This window comes from Sinocyclocheilus rhinocerous, unplaced genomic scaffold (genome assembly GCF_001515625.1).
Source record: "Sinocyclocheilus rhinocerous isolate Xijiao unplaced genomic scaffold, SAMN03320098_v1.1 scaffold405, whole genome shotgun sequence".
NCBI lineage: Eukaryota > Metazoa > Chordata > Actinopteri > Cypriniformes > Cyprinidae > Sinocyclocheilus > Sinocyclocheilus rhinocerous.
Genome location: NW_015630351.1, coordinates 301949 through 328541, shown reverse-complemented (window position 1 = coordinate 328541; position 26593 = coordinate 301949). Strand labels below are relative to the sequence as shown.

The following is a 26593-nucleotide window of genomic DNA, read 5'->3' as shown; positions in this document are numbered from 1 at the left end:
GTGACAAACCCAAATGACTCTGTGATTTAAACTAGTTTAAAGTCCCCATTAAATCAAAATTAAAGTTTTTTTGGTGTTAGTATCAATATGTTAGTCTTAAGGTTTCTATAAGGCAGTGTGCTCCAAAACAGTGACAAAATTTGCATTTAGAAGATATAAGCATTCAAAGCTTGCAGTTCGTCACTTCCGCCAAAACGGCTCAACGTTTTTTTTTTGACGTCACATCGTACTTCAGGTTCTCATTGTCCAATCAGTCCAATCAAATGCTCTCTAGAATCCGAAGCGCTATACACTATAAAATAGACACTGAAGCAATCGGTCACATCGGTCACTTGTCCACAGAATTAGTATTTTCTGTACAGTGAATGGCACGTAGTGCACTATATAGGGGACAGGGAACGATTCAAACATTGTAAATATGCTTTCCATTGAGGAAAAAAAGAAGTCTGGTTTCGCGCTGTGTCACGCTAACCACCGCACCGCACACACACTCTGCTCCGGTCCAGAGACACTATAGCACGGAGTGGATCGCATGCGCGAATCGGCGCAGACCACAAAATGAATAGGAGCTATTTGAATTCTACACAGAATGCTATATTTTATAGCAATATGGATGAGATTGTTGCTGGCATACTCTGTCAAATGCGGCTTTACGGAGCTTAACGACTCTAGCCCAAGCTGTGATATAAATGAACGCTATTGGCTATTTTAAAAAGGGGCGGGGCTGCTTGATATGTCCCGCCCTGTCTTTCTGATTCAGTTAAAATGACGTCAACACATAGAGTAACGCTGCATGTTTCTAAGCATTTCAGGGGACCTTTAACCTTTTTGGTTTTTTAAGCATTAACATAAACTGGGCAGAGGATTCTGAGATAGTTGAGCACGGATGGTTGAGCATATACAGTACAAACACTCACACAATCACATGCATAATTTTGTACTCGTGTTTAATGGATGTACAATGTCCACTAATGGAAATGGTGCAAAATCGATTATAAAGTAATTTCATTCAGTCATTCTGCGTAAGTGGAGACACACCCAAAGGAAACAACATCTTATATCATCCTATTGTGATTTGTGAAAGTGTCTTGTTTTTTTGCTATGAGAACTAATGTTTAACATTGATAAACTGTTATCTAACACAAAAACCCTAGCTAGTTTTAAACATATGATCTATTTAATTTTAATGTTGATTTAATGTTTATTGTTTGTGTTCATCAAAATCACACAAATTCCTCTACAGTCAAAAATCTGGGTGTTTATATTAGATAGCAACTTGTCTTTTGAAAATCATATTTCCCATGTTACAAAAACAGCATTCTTCCATCTTAGAAACATTGCCAAGTTACGAGACTTGACTTGACTTGACTTGACTTGACAAATTCATATTTGAAACGGCATTTCAACAGGAATGGCGAACATCACAAACCTCCTGAGGGTGATGCTCAACTTTTTCTGAAGCATCTCCTTTCACTGAATAGTTGAAAATTGCCTGTATCATATCCTGGCATAAGAGAAGAGCCTGGGCACTCAGTGACAGATGCAGAGCGGGTGTTGAGATTCTGATGTTTGATGACATTAAAGTCTAGAGTTAGATCTGATCAGTGCTCATGGGGATCAAAACTCTCTTGCTTTCTATTATTTTAGTGCATACATGTGGTAAGTACATCAGTAATTAAAAGTACTATGACTTTCATGGCTTGCTAATCTGCTTGAATTCATATATGACTTTTTACTCATTTTTAACTCAGTACAGCACCATTCCAATTGGGGTGAAACAGACAAATTAATTTTTTTAATTCATCCAGGCAGATAAAAAAAAACACTGCAATTGTTTAATTACAATAGACAGGTTGCTAATAGTACTTTTTACAGAAGATGGCCCTGTGTTTTGACTTATTAAGATAAACGTTCAAGGCCTCTTAGCAAATCTTTCACAGTCGCTTTCACCTTTCTGGTAATGCCATCAAAACTTGATGTTTTGTTTGTTTGGTTACAAATGGTGCTGAACGCAACTTCACTGTTACGACAGAGACCTATGAGACAACAGAAAATTATTCCTTTTCGGATGGGGTGTTTTATGGACATTATTCTGGAGACTATTCCAGAAATTTTCCCACAAACTATTCCATAGCAGAGCTTCCAGGTAAAGTTTCCAGACTTGCAGAAGCAATTTGTAACATCTGAGCTATTTGTGTAATGTGTGATCATTACTTCAGCTCATTATCAAATTATTTTATAAAAAGGAAGTGCTATGCATATTGTACAGTAAGTGACTGGCCATTGTTTGAGAATTTAGAGGATTTCAGGATTCTATTTTTATTTTAAAGATTCTGGAACGAATCACAGGAGGTGAAGCAAACAACTCAAAAAGTCACACAGAAAACATAGGTTCTGATTCAGTATTTTTACTGTAAACTGTTACTGTTTTACATGAATTCTTTAAATTAACACCATCACCTTAAAAGCTTTTCACACAGCTTTTCTTAACCACGGGTTGTTGTCGTTCTAAACCACGCTTTTAACTCAGAGTAAAGGAACATTTCACACTTGTAACAAAAAGCGAGGTTGGTGTTATGAGTCTTTACCCAGAGCAGAGTTAGCAATGATTTTACGGTGTTAAGGGGGACCTATTATGCAAAATTTTCTTTTAGATGTTGTTTGCATATAAATGTGTCTTAGCAGTGTGTGGACACAACCACCCTACAATGATAAAAATCCACCCACTTTTTTTTAATCCTCCAAAAACTTGAAGAGTCTCAATTATCAAGCGTTTTGATTTTCTGAGCACTATGACGTCATACTGCTCAGGCCCCGCCCATGACCGCTGACGGACTGTCCCATATTAGCATAGTTTCCACCTTCAGCCAGTTGTGCACTGTTTTCAACAATGTCTCATAAGCGCTTCAGGTGTTTTAAGTTAACAACTTTATTAATCCCACAAGGGCCAATTAAAGTTTTTTTTTTGTTTGTTTGTTTTTTGTAGTTTTAGGTTGGATGTAAAAGTGAACATAAGAGTCTTCATTTTGTCTTGATGTCAGAGCAGAGGACTCGATGGATTAATTTTATTTATGAAGGGAATCTGTCCAAGAAAATAACTAAATTCCTATATGTTTGTGCAAATCATCACAAAACTGCTTTGAAAATGAGGGTCATTAAAATGCAGGACTTGCACAAAAAGATGGATCAATACCAACTGTTCGTGATCCAACTACATATTTGGGACATGCAATTACCTGACTTTATATTTTGTGAATGTGCTTGATAGCACGTTGTCTCTTACTGTATTAACAGAGGCCAGAGATATATTGTTATTTTTATTTTTTAACCCGAAAACGCTCACCATTTGTACAATTCATAAACACATCTTTATTACTTCTTAAAAATAAAAAATAACAACATAGCTCTGGTCTCTATGTATACAGTCAGAGACAATGGTCACTTTAGCCACATTAGCCGTACAGTGTGTAACAAGCACATGCAGAAAGGCGATTTGCAAACATTAACAAAATATAAAGTGCGGTAATTACATGTTCTGGATGTGTTGGATCATGAACAGTTGGTATTGATCCATCTTCAAGAATTATATTCGCTGTGTGTGATATTCTCTTTCTTTTGAAAACAGCTAAAAATTAAAGCATCATTTTATAAACTTAATGTCTAATGTTTTGAAGATTGACATTAGATAGCTCCACACTATACTAGTTGGAAGCAGTGATGTCAAATAACGCAAGCAGCGTTCAAGACCTCATTTCCAAATAGGTGGTGGGGAAAATCCAAATTTTGAGTTGTCTGAAACGCAGCATTAGGAATGTACAGTGTGAAATGCCAGTTTTTGAATAGCCAGCATTAATTGTTAACACTAGGTAAATTATGAGCAATATGAAACGTGAAGCAAGATAACCCAGGATTCCATTTAACCGGGGTTTATAAGAGTAAACGATTTCAAGAGTAAAAAGCCCTCTATTCACTGATATTTGTCTGGTGGTGTTATGAGAAGTTTTACAGTTGTTGTTTTTTATTATTATTTATTTTTGCATGTTGTTTACAGGTCAAATCATTACCCGTATTGTCCAAGTCCTTGAAGAAATTATTCAATTTAGACAGCCATGTAACAGCACTGATCTGGATGCAGTGAAATGCAACAAGACAACACAGGACGCATACAATATCACAGAGGATGCTGTTCTCTTCCTCTAAGGCCCAATGGCCACACGCATCATGCCCTCGTTCTACATCTTCATCATCCTCATTAGTCTGCCCCTGAATGCTTTGGCCTTGGTAGCATTCACCTGTAGGATTCGAGAGAAGAAACCAGCTGTGATCTACATGTCTCACCTGGCGTGTGTGGACCTGCTCTTCACCCTGCTGCTGCCTCTGAAGATCCACTACCAGCTGAACGCTTCAGATTGGGTGTTCGGTGAGGCGGCGTGTCGTGTGATCAGTGCAGCTTACTACTGCTACATGTACTGCTCCATACTGCTGATGATGTGCATGAGTGTGGACAGGCTGCTGGCCGTGGCGTTTCCCATCGCCTCTTTGACCTGGAGGAGCACAAGGAAAGCCACATACATATGTATGCTGGTCTGGCTGCTGGCAATCGCTGGTACGGTGTCACTTCTCTTCATAACACAAACATCCACGATTGAGAATGTGGGCGTCACCTGCCATGATGTGCTGTATCACACACAGCTGTATGTGAACTTGTTCTCCATCCTCTCTTGCCTCTACTTCTTCTTGCCACTGGGCGTCACCTTAGTGAGCTACTCCACCATCATATATGTGCTCCGTGTAAAGTCTATTCGCTTGGCAACATCATCCACAGACAAACGAAGGAGAGCTGTGATTATGGCTATAGCTGTGCTGATGGAGTTTGTAATGTGCTTTGCACCAACCAATGGCATCTTGTTGTACCACTGTGTTCATTTAGCCACCAGAGGCAGCAGTGAGGAGGGGAAATACTACCTGATGGCTGTATGTTTGGGGAGCGCAAGTGTTTTTCTGGACCCTCTGTTATACTACTATGGCTCATCTCAGTGCAGACAGCAGATCAGCTCTCTGATTCGCTGGAGGAAGACAAAAAGCACAACTACACCAACAAACACAAACAGTCAAACAAAATCCTCTAACCTGAGCTGTGAGTACACTCACACTCGCGTCAAGGTGTGATATGATGGTGATTGTTTTGTTCTAAAGATTCATTTATAAATGCATAGTCAGATAATTGCTGATTTACAGGTTCAATGTATTCAAGTGCCAGTTTTAAATGACTGGATTGTTATGTATATTTTTTATGTTTGTCTGTGCATATATATATATATAAAACCTATAGCATATGTACAATCATACTGTGTCTTTGAAATTTGAAAACATTGTATTTTTAACACAAAATTGAAATGCCTTTAGTTTGTATCTCAAAAATTAAGGTGTTTGTATAGTCATGATTTCTGTTGCAATATGTAAATATGCATTATTTTGCAATACTGATGAGTGTAACTTCCCCATTTATAATCTACTGTACTTAAAATTTGTATAAATGTGAAGACAAAAGAGTTTTTAAAAAATAAAACAAAACATGAGAGTTCTCATTCCGTCAATGTCATATTTTAGAACACAGTCAACAAAAGTGCACTGAATAGTGCAATATTTATTTAACAGCCAATGCATCATATCGATGAAGAAGGTTTATCAAGATGTGTGCGGGCAGCCTGTGAACAACTGGGTGCTGGAGCAACATTAAGGAATGATAATGGAAAAATAAACAACAAAATTGGATTAAAAATGAATTTACATATACTGATGATGATATAAACTTGTCCTGGCAGCCAAATAAACTGAAAATACTGAATACTGTAGGCATCTACAAGGCATTATATAATGAAATAATATTGGAGCTTTAGGGAAAATGCCCAAATAAACCATGATTTGTATATCTCTCATTTGGAGCTGTGATGTCTGTCAATTACAGCTCGATTTCTCATTCGCTCTGTAGGTGTAATGAATAGCAATGAACTTGGGCTCAGTGGAGGGTGGAGGGTCCAGTGATGTCACCATATCTAAATCCGAGCCTCTCCTCACAGAAGAGACTGAGCACTCAGAGAGTGAAGAAGCACTGTCTGTACTGAGATTCATCTACAGTTTGAAAGTGAACCCTGATCGGTACTCATGGCGGTCAAAACTATCTTGTTTTCCATTATACTTCTGCATGCATGCACTGCCACCTTTAACGGTAAGTACATCAGTGCAGTTGTGCATGACAGAAGTTTGTCTTTTTATTACAGTCTTTTGATGCTGTGCAGATGAAACCTTGACCTTATCATATTATGTGTGTAAGCTTGTTTTGTGTTGATTGCTGGTTTAAATTGTGTGATAGCTTAAAGATTGTTTTACTTTTACTTTTTTACCTTTTCATATACTATGGTATCATTTTCATTTACTATGCTATTTTTTACTTTCATCTAAATTGGCTTCATTTTCATATACTATGGTGTGTTTATGGTATACTCCAATTACCATATTAACTTCAAATTACCACAGTACAAAAAAACATAGTAATAATTTTTCTATGTATACAGGTTAATATATATGTGTGGTTCTACAAAAACAAGTGTAAACAACAAATTTAAACAGACATTTAAATTCAGTGAAGTGTTGTTTGTCTTGGAACAACAAGGTTAAACTGCACTTAAAGGATAGTTTACCAAAAAATAAAATTTCTTTCATACTTTACTCACCCTCATGATGTTCCAAACATGAATGACTTTCTTTCTTCTATGAAAAATAAAAGAAGATATTTTGACAAATGTCATAATTTTTGTCCATATAATGGAAGTCAACAATAGCCAAAACTGTTAGATTACCAACATTCTTAAAAAATATCTTCAGATTTTTCATTTTTAGGTGAATTATCCCTTTGAATGTCCCACCATTGACAAGTACTGCATGCTATTTGAACTTTTTATGTATGCTTGAAATTCATATGAATTATTTACAATGCACTGACATCCACAAATTAATGTAAAGTGTTGCTGTTATGCCACTTTTTTCACATTATATTTTACATAAAGAGCCTTCATTGCATTTAGGTCACAAAATATGGTAATTTCCTGTGAACACTGGAGTCTTAGTAATGTTTTCTATGAGTCTGCATGTCTTAGGAGTTTGTTTTCTTTTTTCTTCAGAATCAAGAATCTGCCTGAAATCTGAGATCAAACAGCTAAGAGATGGGCTGCTAATGGTGTTCACAGGAAATTATTTAACTTGACATTTTAATCAAGGCCTCTTTGCAAATGGGACCCAATTCCCTTTAGTAGCTTGTGTGTTTTCACCGATGGTGTTTTGACCTGTTTGGTTGCAGAGAGCTCTGTAAGCAGCTTTGAACAGACTGATGAGCCAATTGATGACAATGAGTCTTCAACGCAGATGTCTGATGAACTCGGTTCAGGGTCACCAGGTAGATTTTGCTGTCATGTTGTTCCAAACCCAAAAGACTGGTTAATCTGTGAAACACAAAGTAAAAAATGTATACTGTAACCTGAGAACTTTCTGTCCCTCCAATAAAAGTCCACAACTAAATTACAATATACAGAAAACGAATTCATATGGATTAGTTTTACAATGCTTTTATGAGCGTTTTGGATCTTCCAAGTTTTGGTTGCGTGGACTTTTAATGGAGGGACAGAAAACGTCCATGTCAACATATTCTGTTACACCAAATACACAAAATAATGATCTTTAAAATAGCATCATATGACCCCTTTAAAAGATGAAGATGAATAAATGTATGTTGTTGTTTTTTTTACCACGAGTGTGAGTAAATGCAGACAGAATTTCCATTTTACACTTTAACACTGAAACTGTGATAAATAAATCCTCTACATGGCAGTGTTTATCCATAAGTCTAGCTTTTGATTGTCTTTGTTGTTACGATCGCTGGCTGGGGTGCCCTGGTTGTCCACTAGAGGGCACTCCATCCCAGACTTCTGCCACTTTATCAAGGACTTCATTCCCCACAATCCTCTGACGGTTTTATCAGCACTCATTGTTTGCGCCTGTGTCTCATTTGCATGGTTAGTTCACCCTATATAAGCCCGGTTCTCAATGTCATTCTTTGCTAAGTCTTGTATGTGTCATCTGCAATTCTATGCCTTGTTCGCCTGTATCTTGGTTTCTGGTCTTGTTGTTCTGCCTGTTTTCTGGATTACTCTGTTTGCCCCAGCCCCTTATTCTGTCGTTGTTTTGGTTTGCCTATATTTGTTTGACTTTTGCCTGCCATTTGGATTATGTTTGTGGATTACCCCATCAATAAACTACTCCATTTGGATCCTCTATCTTCTTGTCACCGTGCAGTTTTATGACCGTTGTTTATTTCACTTAAAGCCTTCATCAAAGCTTTTTATATAATGTGCCTCACAAGAACTTTCACTGTTGGTTTTGTTATTGTTACAGGCTTTGTTACATGCAGCTCTTCTACTTCCATAGTTCTGTATGAACAAATACAAATTTTTGCCAAGCCTGCAATATCACTCATCTGAATGAAGAAATATACAATGAAACTACATGTCTTGAACACATTTGGTATCTCAGACGAGGCTATTAATTTCCTCGAAGGCTTGATGGTCACACGCGTCATGCCCTCGTTTTACACCTTCATCCTCATTAGTTGGCCCCTGAACGCTTTGGACTTGAAGTTCACCTGTAGGATTCGAGAGAAGAAACCAGCAGTGATCTACATGTCTACATGATTTGTTTAAAAATGTTTATTTATCTTTAGTTTTTTGCTGGGGGGGGTTCCCAGTTCAACTTAAATTTCAGTCAAGTTTTTAAGTAGAAGTTTCACGGTTGTTCTTGTTTTAATTTATTTATTTATTTTTGCATGTTTGTTTACAGATCCAATCATTATCCGTATTCTTGAAGACCAGCCATGTAACAGCACTGATCTGAATGCAGTGGATTGCAACAAGACTACACAGCACACATACAACATCTCAGACGAGTCTGTTGACTTCCTCAAAGGCCTGCTGGTCACACGCGTCATGCCCTCATTCTACATCATCATCATCCTCATTAGTTTGCCCCTGAACGCTTTGGACTTGAAGTTCACCTGTAGGATTCGAGAGAAGAAACCAGCAGTGATCTACATGTCTACATGATTTGTTTAAAAATGTTTATTTATCTTTAGTTTTTTGCTGTGGGGGGGGGGTTTCCCAGTTCAACTTAAATTTCAGTCAAGTTTTTAAGTTATTGTTCATCTAATATTTAGATTTTATTTTATTTCATTCCAGTTTAATTTAAGTAACAAAAATTATTTTTAATAATTTTAATGTTAGTTTTAGTTAGCATTAACAACACTGTGCTGTATATAATACAGATGGGTGATAGAAATCTGGTTGTTTATTTATTTTAATTTATACATATTATGAGAGTAACAGCTATTTATGGATTGTTAGTGTATAACATGTTTTTCATTGGATTTTGTTTGCAATGAAGAAAGTATATTTCACAATAAAGCGCTATTGTTAGTTGGTTTCTATCAGTGGTGAAGGTTTCATTTAACATTGCCAATTGCTGTATATCATATATCATTTATCATCCCTCATAAGCATCATAAAGTGTATCTATGCACTATAAATATCCCGAAGCTTGAATTTCAATTCCTTTAATATTACATAATCTCCATCAAAGCCTTTTTGCAAATGTGTCCTCCTCATATTTACTGTCTGATGGTATTATGAGAGTTTTCACTAATGGTCTTTTGTGTTGATTACAGATTCTGGCTGTGCTCCACCGTCTTGCTACAAAAACATCATTAATCTGAACTCTTCATCAACACAGAGTAATATGCAACACAATCTCATAGCAATTCATAACTATAACCACTGACAGTTATGTTTAGGGGTGCACACTTACTTTTTTTGTAATAATGGTATGTTTTTGTATGATTCACATTGTACAAATGCACACAAAATCGACTCCTCATAAAATAGTTACATTTTCAGGTTGGTAATATTCTGGGTGCAGTGACTTAATCATCAGACCACACCATTCCCTAAGTCATTCAACATATGTAGCTGTTCATGTGTTAAAGTTGATTTTGATATTGTCTGGTAGTAGTATGAGAACTTTCCTCATGGTGTTTTGTGTTGGTTACAGGTCCTGATTACAATAAACCTACTCTAGGTGTGTTTTTAGGCAGTTCTACGAATAAGAGCAGTACTGACACACTTAACATCTCAGACAAGGCTGTTGATTTCCTCAAAGGCCTGCTGGTCACACGCATCATGCCCTCGTTCTACATCTTCATCATCCTCATTAGTTTGCCCCTGAACGCTTTGGCCTTGGTAGCATTCACCTGTAGGATTCGAGAGAAGAAACCAGCAGTGATCTACATGTCTCACCTGGCGTGTGTGGACCTGCTCTTCACCCTGCTGCTGCCTCTGAAGATCCACTACCAGCTGAACGCTTCAGATTGGGTGTTCGGTGAGGCGGCGTGTCGTGTGATCAGTGCAGCTTACTACTGCTACATGTACTGCTCCATACTGCTGATGATGTGCATGAGTGTGGACAGGCTGCTGGCCGTGGCGTTTCCCGTCGCCTCTCTGACCTGGAGGAGCACAAGGAAAGCCACATGTGTATGTGTGCTGGTCTGGCTGCTGGCGATCGCTGGTACTGTGCCACTTCTCTTAGTGAGACAAACAGTTAAGACTGAAAATGTGGGCGTCACCTGCCATGATGTGCTACGCAAAAATTACACAACAGTAATGTATTATGTGTACCTGTTCTCCATCCTCTCCTGCCTCTACTTCTTCTTGCCTCTGGTCATCTCCTTTGTGAGCTACATCACCATCATATATGCACTTAGTGTCAAATCTGATCGCTTAGCAACATCATCTTCATCTTCAGACAAGCGAAGGAGAGCTGTGATTATGGCTGTCGCCGTGTTGACTGAGTTTGTGTTGTGCTTTGCTCCAACCAATGGCATCATGATGTACCACTGTTATCTTTTAGCTAATGGAGGCCACCGTGAGGGAGATTCATCATATGCGGCTTACCTGTTGGCTGTGTGTTTGGGGAGTGCAAGTGTTTTTCTGGACCCTCTGTTGTACTACTATGGCTCGTCTCAGTGCAGAAAGTACATCCGCTCTGTGTTTTGGTGCAATAAAGCAAAAAAGAGAGCAAAAACGCTGTCAGACACATAAAAACCTCTCACTGCACTACAGCTTCACAGGAAAAAATAAAAGCAGATCTCTCTTAAAACAACATCTAGCCATATTCTGAGCTGTATCCTTTGTTTGCTTGACAAGTTCACCACATGTATTTATTTGCCAGTGTTAACCAACATGGAATAAAGTGCAGGTGTTCATTGTCTCTGTATGCACACATATATTAGCAATATTGTGTTGTGTCAGTGAAGGTCTTGGAGAATATTGTTCATAATACATAACATACTATTTATATTAATAAATAAAATAAAAATAAATAAAACCTGTAATAACATTTGACTGAAGCCATTTGATCACTGATTGTACTCGCGTTTTCATTCTACATTCGCACAGAGGCTGTGATAAAGCAATCCTCTAGGTGGTTATCAATATGTCTACTTTCAGTGTATACATGCCGTTGTGTTTAATGCATTTTAAATTTGCTAGACTAGCTATTTCCTAAAATGCATTACACCAAAACAGTGAGTAATTCATCATTAGTTATAATAAAGCTGTCGGAGTTCATTTTGTTTCGACTCGAGTTTGAGTCCTGGCACGTTCCTCACTCATCCCACTTTGATAAACAGTAATAAATTATATCGTCACCAAGCAGTTAGTTCTTAGTGTCACAGTTAAATATTGTTTTCTTTTTTTACATTGAAAAGAGTCAGATGTCAATGAAAACCCAATACTACATTACTTATTGATTTGGCTCATAATTTGTTGTTATTGTGAGCCATTTTCCAATATTTAATAAAATACACCTTGGTGAACAGTTATGTTGCTATTCATTTAACATGTTTGGGGTAGCAGAGACAATTATTAGTTATTTTCCCTTCAAATTCTTTCATATTTTTTGAGTCACATTAACAAAGTAGCTAATTTACATTCCTGTCAGTCACTATGAAATGCAGATACTATGAATCTGTAATATTATTTGTAAACTTTTGATTGAAATTGCCTAATTTCTTGGTGTTGGTATTGGTGCACAGTCACTGCGAACGTGCAGATCACTTCAGGATGTCCCAAAATCCAAATTTCCCACCACACATCAATGGTTCCTCAAAGAAACAGTCATTAGCATCAAGTTTCCAGATCTGCTTATTACAGGCAACATCACTTGGGCTCTTACACATTCTGTGGAGATTTGTGTTCTAACCACATGCATCAATGTATGGTCAGGAGAGTGCAAAGCTTCAGACCGCAAGACCCAGAAATGGATTGTGTAATTTCCCCTTCATTGTGATTTATTTATATATTGTTTTCAGTGTGCAATGTTAACAGAAGTGCTATTGTTTACAGTATGTCCATTAAGTATTCCTAGCAAATTTGTATAAACTAAATATATTGTTGATCATTAATACAAAAAAAATTTAGAAACAAATTGACAATATGCATTAATACGTGAGGGGATGTTTCGCAGAGGAGAAAATGTATTGAAATACTGGTAGCACTTTTGGGTAAGTCACACCCAAACCAGTCAACATTTATTTATCTTCCCAACTCACGCACTGAAGACTTCAGTGATGTCACCTCATTTTAAAGCGCATCCTTCCATCTTCGAGTGATTAGAAATCACTTTCTTCAGCACAACACTGTATGGCCGTGTCTGTCCATCTAGAGATTCTAAAATTTGACGATTGTAAGTTGTGAAATTCTTGAAACTGACAGTTAATCGGAAATCATGGTGGACTTCAGTGAATTTCCTTCATTTACGGATCATTCATTCAACGGTAAGTACATCAGTGATCTGACATGATTTTCAGTTGTGACTTGCTGATGTGCTAAAAAATGAATTTACCTAGCTTATTAGGTAAAATAGTGAAACAGTTATTTATAATTCTGATGATCTGTAGTTGTTATAGTAAATGAGATCTGTTGTCAGATGGGTTTTGTTTTGGACTAAAGCTAGTAAATTAAAGGATTGACTGTGCTGTGTTTTGTTACAGATTCTGGCCTCATGAACTATTTTCCGTTTGGCTTTTTTAACCAGACAATTAAGAGACAAGTAGCAATGTTTAAGAGAAATGATAGTGCAGTGATTTACAATAACCAAACTATAACATCCTCTGGGCCATTGGTCGCCCCACATGAGGTCGTTCTCCTCTTTAAAGGCTTGATGGTCACACGAGTCATGCCCTCGATCTACATCTTAGTCATCCTCCTTAGTTTACCCCTGAATGCTTTGGCCTTGGTGACGTTCACCTGTAAGATTCGAAAGAAGAAACCAGCTGTGATCTACATGTCTCACCTGGCGTGTGTGGACCTGCTCTTCACCCTGCTGCTGCCTCTGAAGATCCACTACCAGCTGAACGCTTCAGATTGGGTGTTCGGTGAGGCGGCGTGTCGTTTGCTTAGTGCAACTTACTACTGCAACATGTACTGCTCCATACTGCTGATGATGTGCATGAGTGTGGACAGGCTGCTGGCCGTGGCGTTTCCCGTCGCCTCTCTGACCTGGAGGAGCACAAGGAAAGCCAGATGTATATGTGTGTTGGTCTGGCTGCTGGCGCTTGCTGGCATAGCACCACTTCTTGCATTGAGACAAACATTCAGTTTCAAGAATCTGGGAGTCACCTGCTTTGACTTGTTGGACGAAGACTCTTCAGTGATGTTATACTTATCCGTGTTCTTAATCATCCCCTGCATCTACTTCTTCCTGCCGCTAGTCGTCATCTTAGTAAGCTACTCTACTATCATATATGTGCTCTGTGCCAAACATGATCACTCAGCAACTTCAGCATCTTCTTCAGACAACCGAAAGAGGGCTGCGATTATGGCTACTGCTGTGTTGACTGAGTTTGTAGTGTGCTTTGCACCATCTAATGGCTTCCTGTTGTACCACTGTGTTTGTATAGCCATGGGAAGCAGTGGGTTGGATACCTATTTGGCTTACCTGTTGGCTGTGTGTTTGGGAAGCTCAAGTGTTTTTCTGGACCCTCTGCTGTACTACTACGGCTCGTCTCAGTACAGACAGCAGATCTGCTCTCTGTTTTAGGGCAGCAAGGCAAAAACAGTGAACACACCATCAAACCATGCCATCATACTATCAGTCACACTCACACAAAATCCTCTCATCTAAGCTGTTCTGTAAAACAAATAAGTAGCCTAAATAAAAAGCAGATCTCGCGTTAAATTATTTACATTGCATTTAGTGAACACCTTTATCAAATGCAACTTACACTGCATTCAGAGGTTTCATTCGTTCATACATACTCAATCTGCAGGAATGATTACCTGTCTGCCTACTATCTAGTAAGTAAATGTGTGAAAGAGAGATATTAACTAGACTACTGTTTTACTAGACAAATGTTTAGAGTAATCTGTCACTGTTGTAAAACCGCTGTGCAGAACGAGCTGTTACTGTTCAGATCTATCTATCTATCTATCTATATCTATCTATCTATCTATCTATCTATCATGTCACCCATATTCCTGTCTCTCTTAATAAATAAATAAACAAAATAACAAAACCTGAACTACCATTCTACTGAAGCCATGTGATCATTGTTTTTACTGATGTCTTGGTTCTACATTCGCAGAGCTGTGATTTAAAACAATCCTCTAGGTGGCGGTGTTTATCCATATGTCTACCCAACGTAAATAAACCGTACAATTTATGGTAGACAGATCTGTTGTTTATCGTAGTCTAGTCTGTTATTTTAATGTGCATATTTTTAATTCAACCATTTTAATTTTATTATTTTAACACTGTAATTTGCTTCACAGACCACAGAACAATACATACAATAGCATATTTACCGTTAATTTCTTAAAAGAAACACACACCTTGGCTGTGATAACGCAGTTCTCTAGGTGGCGGTGTTTATCCATATGTCTACAGTACACAACGCAAACACCATAACCAAGCAGACTACATGTGCTGCCTTTAATGCAGTCTAGCTCTGGTAAGCTAAAAATTATATTCAGAAGATTCTTACACATTTTGAAGGTGGTATATAAATTGATCAAATTGTATAATAGGCTAATAGGCGTAGAAGCAATAATTGCAGTATGGCAGTTAGGCAGACCGTGGTGAATGTGGATATAAAAATATCCCGACTGCAGAGTAACTTTTGAGAATATCAGTAGTATTCACAGGGGTTGTAAGCAACTCTCTTTCACTTTAATAGAATGTGTTCACTTCTGCTGCGAGATCATTTAAGATTACATACAAAACAACACAAAACTGATTATGTACAAACTCAAATCTTAAATAGCAACATTGATACACTTCCAAATTATGTGTGTGTGTGTGTGTGTGTGTGTGTGTACCTGTTTTTCTATTCTGGTAGGGACTTAAACCTGAATACACACAGAATCATGGGGAACAAAAGGCTTAAAAAACATACAAAACGGTGTTTTATGAAATTCAAAAATTGCCAGTTCCTTCCTGTAAGGGGTAGGTTTAGGTGTATGGTTGGTGTAGGGCAATAGAATATACAGTTTGTACAGTATAAAAACCATTATGCCTATGGAGAGTACCCACAAAGATAGCTGACCAGACATGTGTGTGTGTGTGTGTGTGTGTGTGTGTGTGTTTATAAAATTTATTTTCAGACTGCAGTTTCTTGTAACATGGTTGTCATAGTAATGTGTGGAGATTCAATGCATTGTGAGTTCCACAAATCTGAACGAATTATTTGTAAATTGACTATCAATTTTGAACCATTTATCACCTGTAATACCATTGTGTAGCCACTAGATGCCTGTATAGCCTTATATAAAAATATATATAAACATGTTTGTGCAATCCCTAGTTGCTAAGAAATTGTCATCACACAAAAATAAATTGTATTACATTTGTTTTTGTTTAGTTGTTGTTGTTGTTTGAAACATTGATTTAAAGTGTCAGGTTTTGCATTATTATTTCAATCAAACATATAAAACCCTTTGTTACCCCAAACTACATATAATAGCTTGATCAGTCACATAAAAACAATCAGAATGCAGCTACTTATTCCCTCGTTACTCTTTGACGCGTGAACTTCCCCTTTAAATATCGCGGCGCTCTGCCCTCTATATGACGCTGCTACATTTAGCGCTGTTAGAAATAAATAAATTGATTCCGCATTTCGACACTTCTGTAAGGATGCGTTAAATTAGACAAAGCGGTTTAAAAAATGATGTATTGATCTTGTGAATTAGAGAATTTTACTATACCAATATTTTTTAATTGGCCGTTAAAGTTTTATATGTGAATATTGCACAACACACTGATCCTTTAACAATGCATCGGCGCAAAAACGCACACCTTTTGAATTAATTTCGCAGCGTGATTTCTCGAGTGCCACAAATACTGCCCTAACAAAGTACTGATTTATTTAAAAATATAATAATAATAAATAAAATCTAGGCTTCATTCAGGCTCGGCTTGTTTTCTTGACATTTTTAATTAATAAATGAATAATAAATTGCAATAAAAAAATAAAAAATAAAAAACCTGAATTTAAAACTGAGTATATTATAGAAAATATTGAATCAAATTAGGTTAATATTTCAAGAAGGTTACCAACGGGTATGTTGATAACTTTAAAATAATAATACAAATTGAATCTGAGCATCTGACATCGCGGATGGTTATTATATTTTAACTGTATCTTCATAAGAAAATAAGAGACAGCACTTCCTATAGCTAGTCCCGTTCCTAGTACCGTTAATTCAGAAAATAAAGAGTGACTAAACAGGGCGCATTTGTTCTTACAAATGAAGGGTAGCCTACATTGACGTTTTGTGTTTGCTGTAACCGAAGACATATATAAAACACCTACGTAAATGTGTCACCTGGTCACAGCTCTTCTGAATCTGAAGGGTGTGGCCCAGGTGAGGTCACATGTCTTTGACGGACGGTGAGCTCCACACCTGACTATAAAAACGAGCTGAATCTGTTTACATTCATAACGGAAACAGTCCACGCTTCGACAAATACAATAGTTCCAGTTAATTTCGCAGGAATAATGGCGCACCGACTGATCTGGATTTCCGCTTTGCTTCTCTTAATCAGTGTGAACCTGTCTAGTCAAAGTAAGAATGTGTTTTCCTGTTTATAGTTAAAGAGAAGTGTTTCAATTGACTTCGTTTTTTCCCTATTCTTTTAATGTTTCTCTGGCCTAAATCTATTTGACGGATATTAATGACGCTCTAGGCCTCTGTTGAATGTGCATGTTACTTCTGGTACACATAAGTGCACTCGTGGTGTATATACGAAGCAGTATATTTTATTATGTAAAAATGTATTATGTTTTGTGTAACCAGTGTGTGTATATATGTAGGCTATGAGTTTGATTTCACATTGTTTATAGCTGCCTCACCTATCAAGTATGTACCAATATTGAATAACAAAATGCCTGAGGTTTGTAATGCATGTTTTTTGCTGCTGTATACAGTATAGCCTTTGTTATGAGTAATAATAGTGTGGATCACATCAGACATGTTTGCTCCTTTACAGTAGACAGATTTCATAGCTTACATGCTGATTATTCATTTGTCTACTATGAATCATTATGTCTCTCTACCACTCTGACTATCTATCTATCGATCGATCGATAAGTATATTTGTCTATCTATCTATCATTGATCAATCTATTGTTCTTTCATTCTGTCATTCTATTTTTATCTATAGGTTCTGACACGGACAGGGGCTTTACTGGTGATGAAACTGAGAATGGAGTGTCAGTGACGTCCACTGCTGTTGCTGTACTGGACAGCAAGCTCACGCAGATCTTCTTCCCAGTGGTGTACATCATCGTCTTCAGTGTGGGCTTGCCAACCAACGCTATGGCCATATGGGTGTTCCTCTTCAGGACGAAGAAGAAACATCCCTCATCCATTTTCATGGCCAACCTTGCGCTGGCAGACCTGCTGTTTGTAATCTGGATTCCTTTAAAGATCGCGTACCATTTTAACGGGAATCACTGGATCTACGGAGAAGCCCTGTGCAAAGTCCTGGTGGGCTTCTTCTACGGGAACATGTATTGTTCGACTGCTTTCATTGCATGTATTAGTGTCCAGAGGTACTGGGCTATAGTACATCCTCTTTCCCAGCAGAAAAGGAACAACAAATTGGCAACTGGTGTGTCTGTGTGTGTGTGGCTGGTTGTGTGGGCCATTACCGTGCCTCTTTTTCTTTATGACCAGACCGTGAAGGTCACAAACCTGGATATCGTTACCTGTCATGATGTCACTCGCCCCAGCCAATCACGCTACCCTTCGATATACTTCCTGATTATGGGTGTTGTTGGATTCATAGTTCCCTGCATAATATGTATAGTGGCGTACGTGCAGATGCTACGTGCCCTAAAGAGCTCGATGACAGACACTAACATCGTTCAGAAGCGAAGGAAGGCTGTCATCCTCATCGTCGCTGTGCTGGTGATGTTCCTAGTGTGTTTCACCCCGAGTAACATCATGGTTATGGTGCATTACTCGCTGCTCTCTTTGGGAGTACAGGACAGCGGTTACGGCTTCTACATTACAACGCTATGCCTGGCCAGCCTCAACAGCTGCGTCGATCCGTTTGTATATTATTTCATCTCGGATGAGTTCAGAGAGCATGTAAGAAACACGTTTCTTTGCCGCAGCGAACGCACCGCGCAGAGGATGCGGGTTTCCTTCAGTGCACTGAAGTATTCAAAGAAAAACAGTACCTACACGTCAGACTCTGGAAACACGCAGAGCACTTCCTACTAAGAATGACAGACAGAGAACTGTTTTAAATCTGTGCTATGCTCTGATGCTCTGCAATACATCTTGAAAACTATATAAGCTCTTGTTATTTTATTATTAAATGTTGTAAAGGCTGGAGGAACAACATGCACTGAGTTAGTCAACATTTAACATGTAATTCAGTCAACGAGTAAACATCTTTTTTTCATAATCTCACATAAATTGAAGATCTTAAGACCTTAAAAGGACATCCAAGGGTTCTCAGTTCTTGGAACTACAAATTGGCCTCCTGTTTGATGACATAGTCACCATGGAAATGTTGAAGTGTTGTTATTATTGTGTTGCCATTACGTCACTACAGGTTGCCTTTTTAAGACCTGAAAATCGTTTGGTCTGTTAGGTTTAGTGGGATTTCTCAGAATGACCTTTAATCCAGTTTGGTGGAAGTTGACTGAATAACTGGAGCTGTTATATATTTTGAGCACCTGTTACAGAAACCATTTTGCATTTATTCCTATTTACATAAATGCATGTACAAGTATCTCTAAAAGAATGTGAAATGTTATGTGAATCACACCAGTGGTGACCAATTTTAGATGTGTGAATGTATAACCAGCAAACATAACCTCATTCACGTGTTCTAACGCACTAAATGCTGGAATGGTAGCACCATTCATTGTCTCATTTTTATGCATAATCTTATAATTATTGCACACCTGTACCCCACTTGGTTTCAAAGCACATGTATAGGTTTTAATGTTGTTTTATCTGTGGTGTATTTTGTATTTGTCAATAATTATTGCACACCTGTACCCCACTTGGTTTCAAAGCACATGTGTAGGTTTTAATGTTGTTTTATCTGTGGTGTATTTTGTATTTGTCATTTTTTTTAAAGAATGGCCTGCATTTATTGATCAATAAATTTGTCTTTTTCATGTCTGCCTATGATTTGCTGTGTGTATATGTGGCCTGGTTTTCTCAACGAGACAGACAGCGGGTAGAATATGACCAAAGTCCACAGAGCAACTTTTTATTTAACTAGTCAAATCATAAAATCGATTTGCAGTTGTTTGAGACACACACACACACACACACACCGTTTACAGTTCATTGTCCTTTTTCAAATTACACTTCATTGAAAAGACAAGTTACATAGGTCAAAAAATAATTGTGTAGCAATGAATCACTTTAGATTAAACCGTTCAGACAACTTATTTACAATATAGGTGATGGCAGAGTGATTGAACTCAGAAAATATAAGCACAACTACCTAAAATCATGCAAAACTACAAAGCCCACCAGAGCCAATTTGGCCTTGTTGAAATCATAGTAGGTGCATATGAAAAAAAGGACCTCTAGGATAAAGACTTATTTTATTTGATAAATGTTTTTATAAATATCTGATGGTGTTGACAAAATACAGACAGTTATGCAACCTTTTCAAAAAGGTTGTGTATTCTTTTTAAATTAGCCTCAGGACAAAGTGTACATTTCAATCTACATGTTCTGAGTTGTCGTTAGTGTTGATTTAGTATTATCTATATACTATTATGGTATTTATTCATATTTTGATTAGGTTTTCTTTTTATATGTTCAGTTTTCATATTAATTTTAGTTTGTTTTAATATTTGCAAATATATTTATTTTTATTAACGTTTCAGTTTCATTTTAGGATACTTAACCCTAATTTTAGACCGAAAAAAAATGTTTTGAAATTTTACAAATTTCATCGGAATCGTACTAACGTTTATGGCAGTCGCTATGTAACCACAAAAAAAAACTTGGACTTGATTCGAAAAAAGCTAAATGATCGTTGTTTGAGGTTTTTCTTTTTTTTACTCCCAACAGATGGCACTAATCTTCCTTCAAAAAATGGATTTTAAAGGCATCTGTATTTTAACATGTAATACTGCCATAATTTAAATTATTAGGGGAAAAAATTTATTATTTTCAATGGGGGAAAAATTATAATTAGTGCATAAATATTAATTAATATCATGAAATTCTCTCAAAACACAAAATAAAGAAGAAAAAATATTATTGAACAAAAATATATTACATTGATTTTACTGAAAAAAAAGGTTACATTTCAGGTGTTCGGTCACTTTTGACCGCGAACAACACAACAGAGTTAAACATATTTTAGTTGCCAAGGCAACAAGTCTAATTGTCCCTCGCGTTCACGTTTTTATTTTAATAGCAGGATATATTTTAGTTTATTTTAGCGATATCAATAATTTTAAAAGTAAAAAAAAGCAAGGATATATTTTAGTTTATTTTAGCGATATCAATCATTTTAAAAGTAAAAAAAAGCAAAGGGGAGTGGTAATGTAGTGTCAGATTGATGAAATAAAGATGAAAAATCAAATGAAAGGGTACATTTGGTAAGAACATGTAGAGTTAAGTCTTAACTATATAGCCTACATTTAAAAAAATGGCACGTAAATACTCTTTAAATAGCATTGTTGTTAAAACTGTAATGTTAACGGTTTCAGTATGACACCATACAGTCTCGGTCTCTCTGTCCTCCCACTCAGCTCACGCGGTTGATTTCGGTCAGAACTCGAAAAAGGAGTGCGTGCGTGTGACGTCACGCAGGTAAGAGAACACGGCGTGCTTAGAGCTCTCAGTAAGGTGTGTCCTTCCTTCTTTAAGGTCGACCAAAAACAAGTCAGGGAGAGAAGTTGGTTGCGACCCGCCAATAAACCCAGAGAGAGAATTAAGGGAGAGGAACCGCAGAGCTCATTCGACGCTCCAAGAGTCGGACTTTCATACCTCTTTAGGAAATACCGAGAAGTTTGAGAAACACATATTATGGCTGACTCCGCAAGATATCGGGTCTTGTTTTTTTACGTATGTGTGATTTTTGCATCGGCGGACACAGGTGAGTCGCTTTAATTCGTCCGTAGTTTTCTAACATCCTTTTAACTTAGGCCAACTTGTTTTTCTAACGTACTTTTATTTGTGATTCAGTCATTCAGAATGTGAATCTATGTGTTTTGTTTCAGTTAGAGAGAAAGGACGAGGTTTAATAGTCGTGCAGGATGAAGAATCAGGCAAATTCTTCTTTGACCAGATCGTTACAGATACACTAAAGAGCGGTCTCACAACCATCTTCCTGCCAATTATTTACATAATTGTTTTTGTGGTGGGGTTGCCAACCAACGCCATGGCTATATGGGTCTTGCTGTTCCGGTCAAAGAAAATTCATCCTGCTGCCATTTACATGGGCAACCTAGCGCTGGCTGACCTTATGTTTGTTATCTGGACGCCTCTCAAGATCGCTTACCATTTGAAAGGAAATAACTGGACTTTCGGGGAAGGGATGTGCAAAGTTTTCGTGGGTTTCTTCTACGGCAACATGTACTGCTCCATCCTCTTCATCGCTTGTCTGAGCATCCAGCGGTACTGGGTCTGCGCTCACCCACTCACACAGCAAAGGAAAAACAACACGTTTGCAATCATTGTATCTGTGTGTATTTGGATCTTCATTGGGGTCAGTACTACACCTTTGTACCTGTACCAGCAAACAGTTGAACTCTCGGACCTCAACATCACCACCTGCCACGATGTCAATAGTATCAGCCAGAAGAACTTTGTCTCGGGCAATGCGTTTCTGGATGTTCAGCTGCCTTATTATTATTTTATGGTGATGGCAGGTCTTGTGTTCTTGATCCCAATGTTGGTCATCATCGCAGCTTACATTCTGCTCCTTCGCTCGCTTGGGAACTCCACAATCGAGGGCAGCGCTGGAAAAAGCCGCCAACGAGCCATGGTTCTCATCATCACGGTGCTCATAACGTTCTTGGTCTGCTTCATCCCAAGTAACGTGATGTTGGTCGTGCACTACGCTCTCCTGCGAAACGGCTGGGCCAATAACGGCTACGGTTTCTACATCCTCACACTGTGCCTGGCCAGTCTCAACAGCTGCTTGGATCCTTTCATCTACTATTACGTCTCGGATGAGTTCAGGGAGCACGTCAAGAACACGCTACTGTGCCGTAGCAGCCGTACGGTGGAGAGGATGAGGGTCTCATTCAGCTCGATGAAGTACTCTAAAAGGACCAACACGTATACTTCCAGCACAGGCAACACGGAGAGCAGCACCTGCTGAGAGCAGATGGACATGAACCATGATGGACACGAGTTTATGTATTTATCAGAGGCACTGTGGAATATACAGAAGATTTAACTTCAAATTCATGCTCTCTGTTCTCTATTGGATGATATTTAAACTGTCTGAGAGTGGATTGAAGTGGTTATGAAGATGTTTTGATTCAGCTGGGAGACCTTCGTAAACCCAAAGCTTAAGGAGCCACAAAGAGTTTGAACAGAACAGTCTAGCGTTCGGTCTAAAGCTCAAAGACAAAGTAGTCGCGTAAAACTTGAAGAGAAGCATCCCAGCCAGATTGTTCTGTTGTTACATTTGAAATTGTTCCGATGGACCTTGTGAAATGATATATAATGTGAATTTAAAAATGTAAAAATTCTATGTCATTTAAGTGTTTTAACTTTGTCTTTTAGCCAGAATTGGTTCTGTTTTTAATATTTTCTTATTTTTTCTATTGTATCAAACCTGATTGGCAATGATTTTTTTGCCAGTTAGTCACAATGCCTTATTGTTTCACTGTATTATATTCATAATTAGGTCACTATTCTTGTCTGTTATGCACATGTTTGAATGATATTTTTCTACATTCATGCAGATTCATTTTCTAAATTCAACTGTATCTCTGAAAACAAAATGTCATTATCTCAAAAATTGCTTTCTAGAATTCCCAGTTTAGTGTGTGTGTCTGAATCTTCATTCACACCTTGTTTATTGTATCTCAATCTCTTGGTTTATCAGATGTCTCTGTACCTCTTACAAGGAAATGCACCTGTAAACACACGTAGCCCACTTTACCCCTAAAGGCACAGTTCCATGTAAATAAATGTTTTATTTGCTTTGAAATGTTATTGTTTCTACATCCTCACACTGTGCCTGGCCAGTCTCAACAGCTGCTTGGATCCTTTCATCTACTATTACGTCTCGGATGAGTTCAGGGAGCACGTCAAGAACACGCTACTGTGCCGTAGCAGCCGTACGGTGGAGAGGATGAGGGTCTCATTCAGCTCGATGAAGTACTCTAAAAGGACCAACACGTATACTTCCAGCACAGGCAACACGGAGAGCAGCACCTGCTGAGAGCAGATGGACATGAACCATGATGGACACGAGTTTATGTATTTATCAGAGGCACTGTGGAATATACAGAAGATTTAACTTCAAATTCATGCTCTCTGTTCTCTATTGGATGATATTTAAACTGTCTGAGAGTGGATTGAAGTGGTTATGAAGATGTTTTGATTCAGCTGGGAGACCTTCGTAAACCCAAAGCTTAAGGAGCCACAAAGAGTTTGAACAGAACAGTCTAGCGTTCGGTCTAAAGCTCAAAGACAAAGTAGTCGCGTAAAACTTGAAGAGAAGCATCCCAGCCAGATTGTTCTGTTGTTACATTTGAAATTGTTCCGATGGACCTTGTGAAATGATATATAATGTGAATTTAAAAATGTAAAAATTCTATGTCATTTAAGTGTTTTAACTTTGTCTTTTAGCCAGAATTGGTTCTGTTTTTAATATTTTCTTATTTTTTCTATTGTATCAAACCTGATTGGCAATGATTTTTTTGCCAGTTAGTCACAATGCCTTATTGTTTCACTGTATTATATTCATAATTAGGTCACTATTCTTGTCTGTTATGCACATGTTTGAATGATATTTTTCTACATTCATGCAGATTCATTTTCTAAATTCAACTGTATCTCTGAAAACAAAATGTCATTATCTCAAAAATTGCTTTCTAGAATTCCCAGTCAGTTTAGTGTGTGTGTCTGAATCTTCATTCACACCTTGTTTATTGTATCACAATCTCTTGGTTTATCAGATGTCTCTGTACCTCTTACAAGGAAATGCACCTGTAAACACACGTAGCCCACTTTACCCCTAAAGGCACAGTTCCATGTAAATAAATGTTTTATTTGCTTTGAAATGTTGTTTTTCTGCTGAATTGTTAGTCTCCTATGAGTTCCTTGGATCACATGTGGAGTACAGTACATTATGTATAGGTAAGTAATATGTTGTGTCATCATCACAAACTATGAAACTTAACCTTGTGAAGTAAGACTTGAAGTTATGATGTTGTCTTTGCGGCTACACAATGTTAACATTCTTTTGGTTGAACACTTTTCGTAACTTTTGTGGGGACAATGAGCAGAGTGAATTTGTATATGATTAGTTTGCTTTGAATAAAAAATCTGCTAAATAAATGTAAATTAAGTGTAAATGCAAAACTGTTTACACAATGATTTGCACAAATTCATTCTGCTTATGTTTTAATAAATAGTGCACTTTTAATGTCTATCCTGTTTTGATCACTAGTATGTTTCATTGAAATATGAATGACTATGTTGGCTTGTCTGATTTTATCAGTGAAACTGCAGCTCTAGTGAATTCACACTGTACTCCATTGATCACTCCCTAGTAAAGCAAATATTTAGCATACCACTCACAACATCATCTGTCTACAGAAACCCTCTAAACCTGTTTAACTAGCTTTAGACCTTTGATTCTTTGAGTCTCTTCAGGTTTGAACACCTTTTTTTTTTTTGAAGAGGGAGAATTGAGAAGTTTATAGGACATCAAATAGAATTTATTTAAAAGTTAAAAAATATATATATCATCCACCACGTGAAACCTATCGGTCAGATTTCTTAGAAAAGTATGGCATACTTCTGCTCAACAAGCCACATGAGTTGAATTATTAATTTCTGCAGCACTTATTATGTCCAGAAAATTATGAGCAATATGTCAGCTACTAAAAATAAAACTGAGAAACTTTATTTGCCTGAGTTTGCTGCTGCTTGTTTCCGCCTTAGAAAAAAAAATACTGATTAAAAGTTTGGGGTTGGTCAGATTTTTTACCAATATATTTGAAAGGTGTTTCTTATGCTCACTCAGGCTGCATTTATTTGATCAAAAATATAGTAAAAACACTAATATTGGGAAATATTTTTACAATTTAAAATAACTGATTTCTATCGGAGTATATTTTAAAATGTCATTCATTCCTGTGACGCAAATCTGAATTTTCAGCATCATTACTCCAGATCCTTCAGAAATCATTCTAATATGCTGATTTGCTGCTCAAGAAACATTTCCTTATTATCAATATTGAAAACAGCTGTGCTACTTAATATTTTTGTGGGAAACGTGATATGTTTTTTTCAGGATTATTTGATGAATAGAAAGCTCAAAGGATCAGAATTAATTTGAAATAGAAATATATTATTGATGCCTTTATTCTCACTTTTGATCAGTTTTATGTGTCCTTGCTGAATAAAAATATTAATGTCTTTATTATAAATTCCAAACTATTCAATAGTAGTGTATATCTTGCAGTCTTCATATTTCACGAATGTGATTTTGTTTCCCTAATTGTGACTTGCAATATCTGGCAATGTTATTGTATTTATTTGTTCAACTTTCACAATCACCCTTTTATTTTTACCCATAGGTGGAAACAGGCTTCCAGCCCCTTAAATAGTATCAATATCTAAAAGTGTTTTATTTAACACTTTTTTTTTTATATTTCCCTCTGTCTCAGGTGACGATTTTGTGTGGGGTCAGATCAGGGTTGCCAGGTTTTCACAACAAAACCCACCCAATTGCTACTCAAAACTAGCCC

The 26593-nt window shown here is 37.3% G+C and overlaps 4 protein-coding genes and 1 pseudogene across 5 annotated transcripts; all 5 read left to right on the top strand.

Moving 5' to 3' along the window:
• Nucleotides 1-4038: 4038 nt before the first annotated feature.
• On the top strand, nt 4039-5169 carry LOC107740215 (proteinase-activated receptor 1-like; annotated as a pseudogene).
• Nucleotides 5170-6007: 838 nt separating this feature from the next.
• On the top strand, nt 6008-11198 carry LOC107740214 (proteinase-activated receptor 1-like). The gene is made up of 3 exons (XM_016552562.1): nt 6008-6159; nt 8831-9015; nt 10261-11198. The coding sequence occupies exons 1-3, from the start codon at nt 6008-6010 to the stop codon at nt 11196-11198; spliced, it is 1275 nt and encodes a 424-aa protein (XP_016408048.1).
• Nucleotides 11199-13215: 2017 nt separating this feature from the next.
• Nucleotides 13216-14199, top strand: LOC107740213 (proteinase-activated receptor 1-like). The gene has a single exon (XM_016552561.1). It carries the CDS (start codon nt 13216-13218, stop codon nt 14197-14199), a length of 984 nt encoding a protein of 327 aa, XP_016408047.1.
• Nucleotides 14200-17019: 2820 nt separating this feature from the next.
• Nucleotides 17020-19279, top strand: LOC107740221 (proteinase-activated receptor 2-like). The gene is made up of 2 exons (XM_016552568.1): nt 17020-17225; nt 17824-19279. Exons 1-2 carry the CDS (start codon nt 17159-17161, stop codon nt 18888-18890), a joined length of 1134 nt encoding a protein of 377 aa, XP_016408054.1. The 5' UTR covers nt 17020-17158; the 3' UTR covers nt 18891-19279.
• Nucleotides 19280-21432: 2153 nt separating this feature from the next.
• LOC107740201 (proteinase-activated receptor 2-like) lies at nt 21433-24898 on the top strand. Of its 2 annotated transcripts, XM_016552548.1 has the most exons (3): nt 21433-21750; nt 21875-22761; nt 23836-24898. In XM_016552548.1, the coding sequence occupies exons 1-3, from the start codon at nt 21681-21683 to the stop codon at nt 24052-24054; spliced, it is 1176 nt and encodes a 391-aa protein (XP_016408034.1). In that variant the 5' UTR covers nt 21433-21680; the 3' UTR covers nt 24055-24898. The 2 variants fall into 2 exon arrangements, with proteins under 2 accessions (XP_016408034.1, XP_016408033.1); XM_016552547.1 differs by lacking the exon at nt 23836-24898 and having other exon boundaries at nt 21434-21750; nt 21875-23820.
• Nucleotides 24899-26593: the final 1695 nt, after the last annotated feature.

Bases quoted from the DNA above. Each gene is read 5' to 3' on its own strand.
- LOC107740221 (XM_016552568.1), top strand. From the start codon at position 17,159: ATGGCGCACCGACTGATCTGGATTTCCGCTTTGCTTCTCTTAATCAGT. The intron at 17,226-17,823 runs GTAAGAATGTGT...TTTTATCTATAG, and splicing joins TGTGAACCTGTCTAGTCAAA to GTTCTGACACGGACAGGGGC.
- LOC107740213 (XM_016552561.1), top strand. From the start codon at position 13,216: ATGTTTAAGAGAAATGATAGTGCAGTGATTTACAATAACCAAACTATA.
- LOC107740201 (XM_016552548.1), top strand. From the start codon at position 21,681: ATGGCTGACTCCGCAAGATATCGGGTCTTGTTTTTTTACGTATGTGTG. The intron at 21,751-21,874 runs GTGAGTCGCTTT...GTTTTGTTTCAG, and splicing joins TTTTGCATCGGCGGACACAG to TTAGAGAGAAAGGACGAGGT. The intron at 22,762-23,835 runs ATCCTCACACTG...TATTGTTTCTAC, and splicing joins ATAACGGCTACGGTTTCTAC to ATCCTCACACTGTGCCTGGC.
- LOC107740214 (XM_016552562.1), top strand. From the start codon at position 6,008: ATGAACTTGGGCTCAGTGGAGGGTGGAGGGTCCAGTGATGTCACCATA. The intron at 6,160-8,830 runs GTACTCATGGCG...GTTTTTAAGTAG, and splicing joins TTGAAAGTGAACCCTGATCG to AAGTTTCACGGTTGTTCTTG. The intron at 9,016-10,260 runs GCCTGCTGGTCA...ATTTCCTCAAAG, and splicing joins GTCTGTTGACTTCCTCAAAG to GCCTGCTGGTCACACGCATC.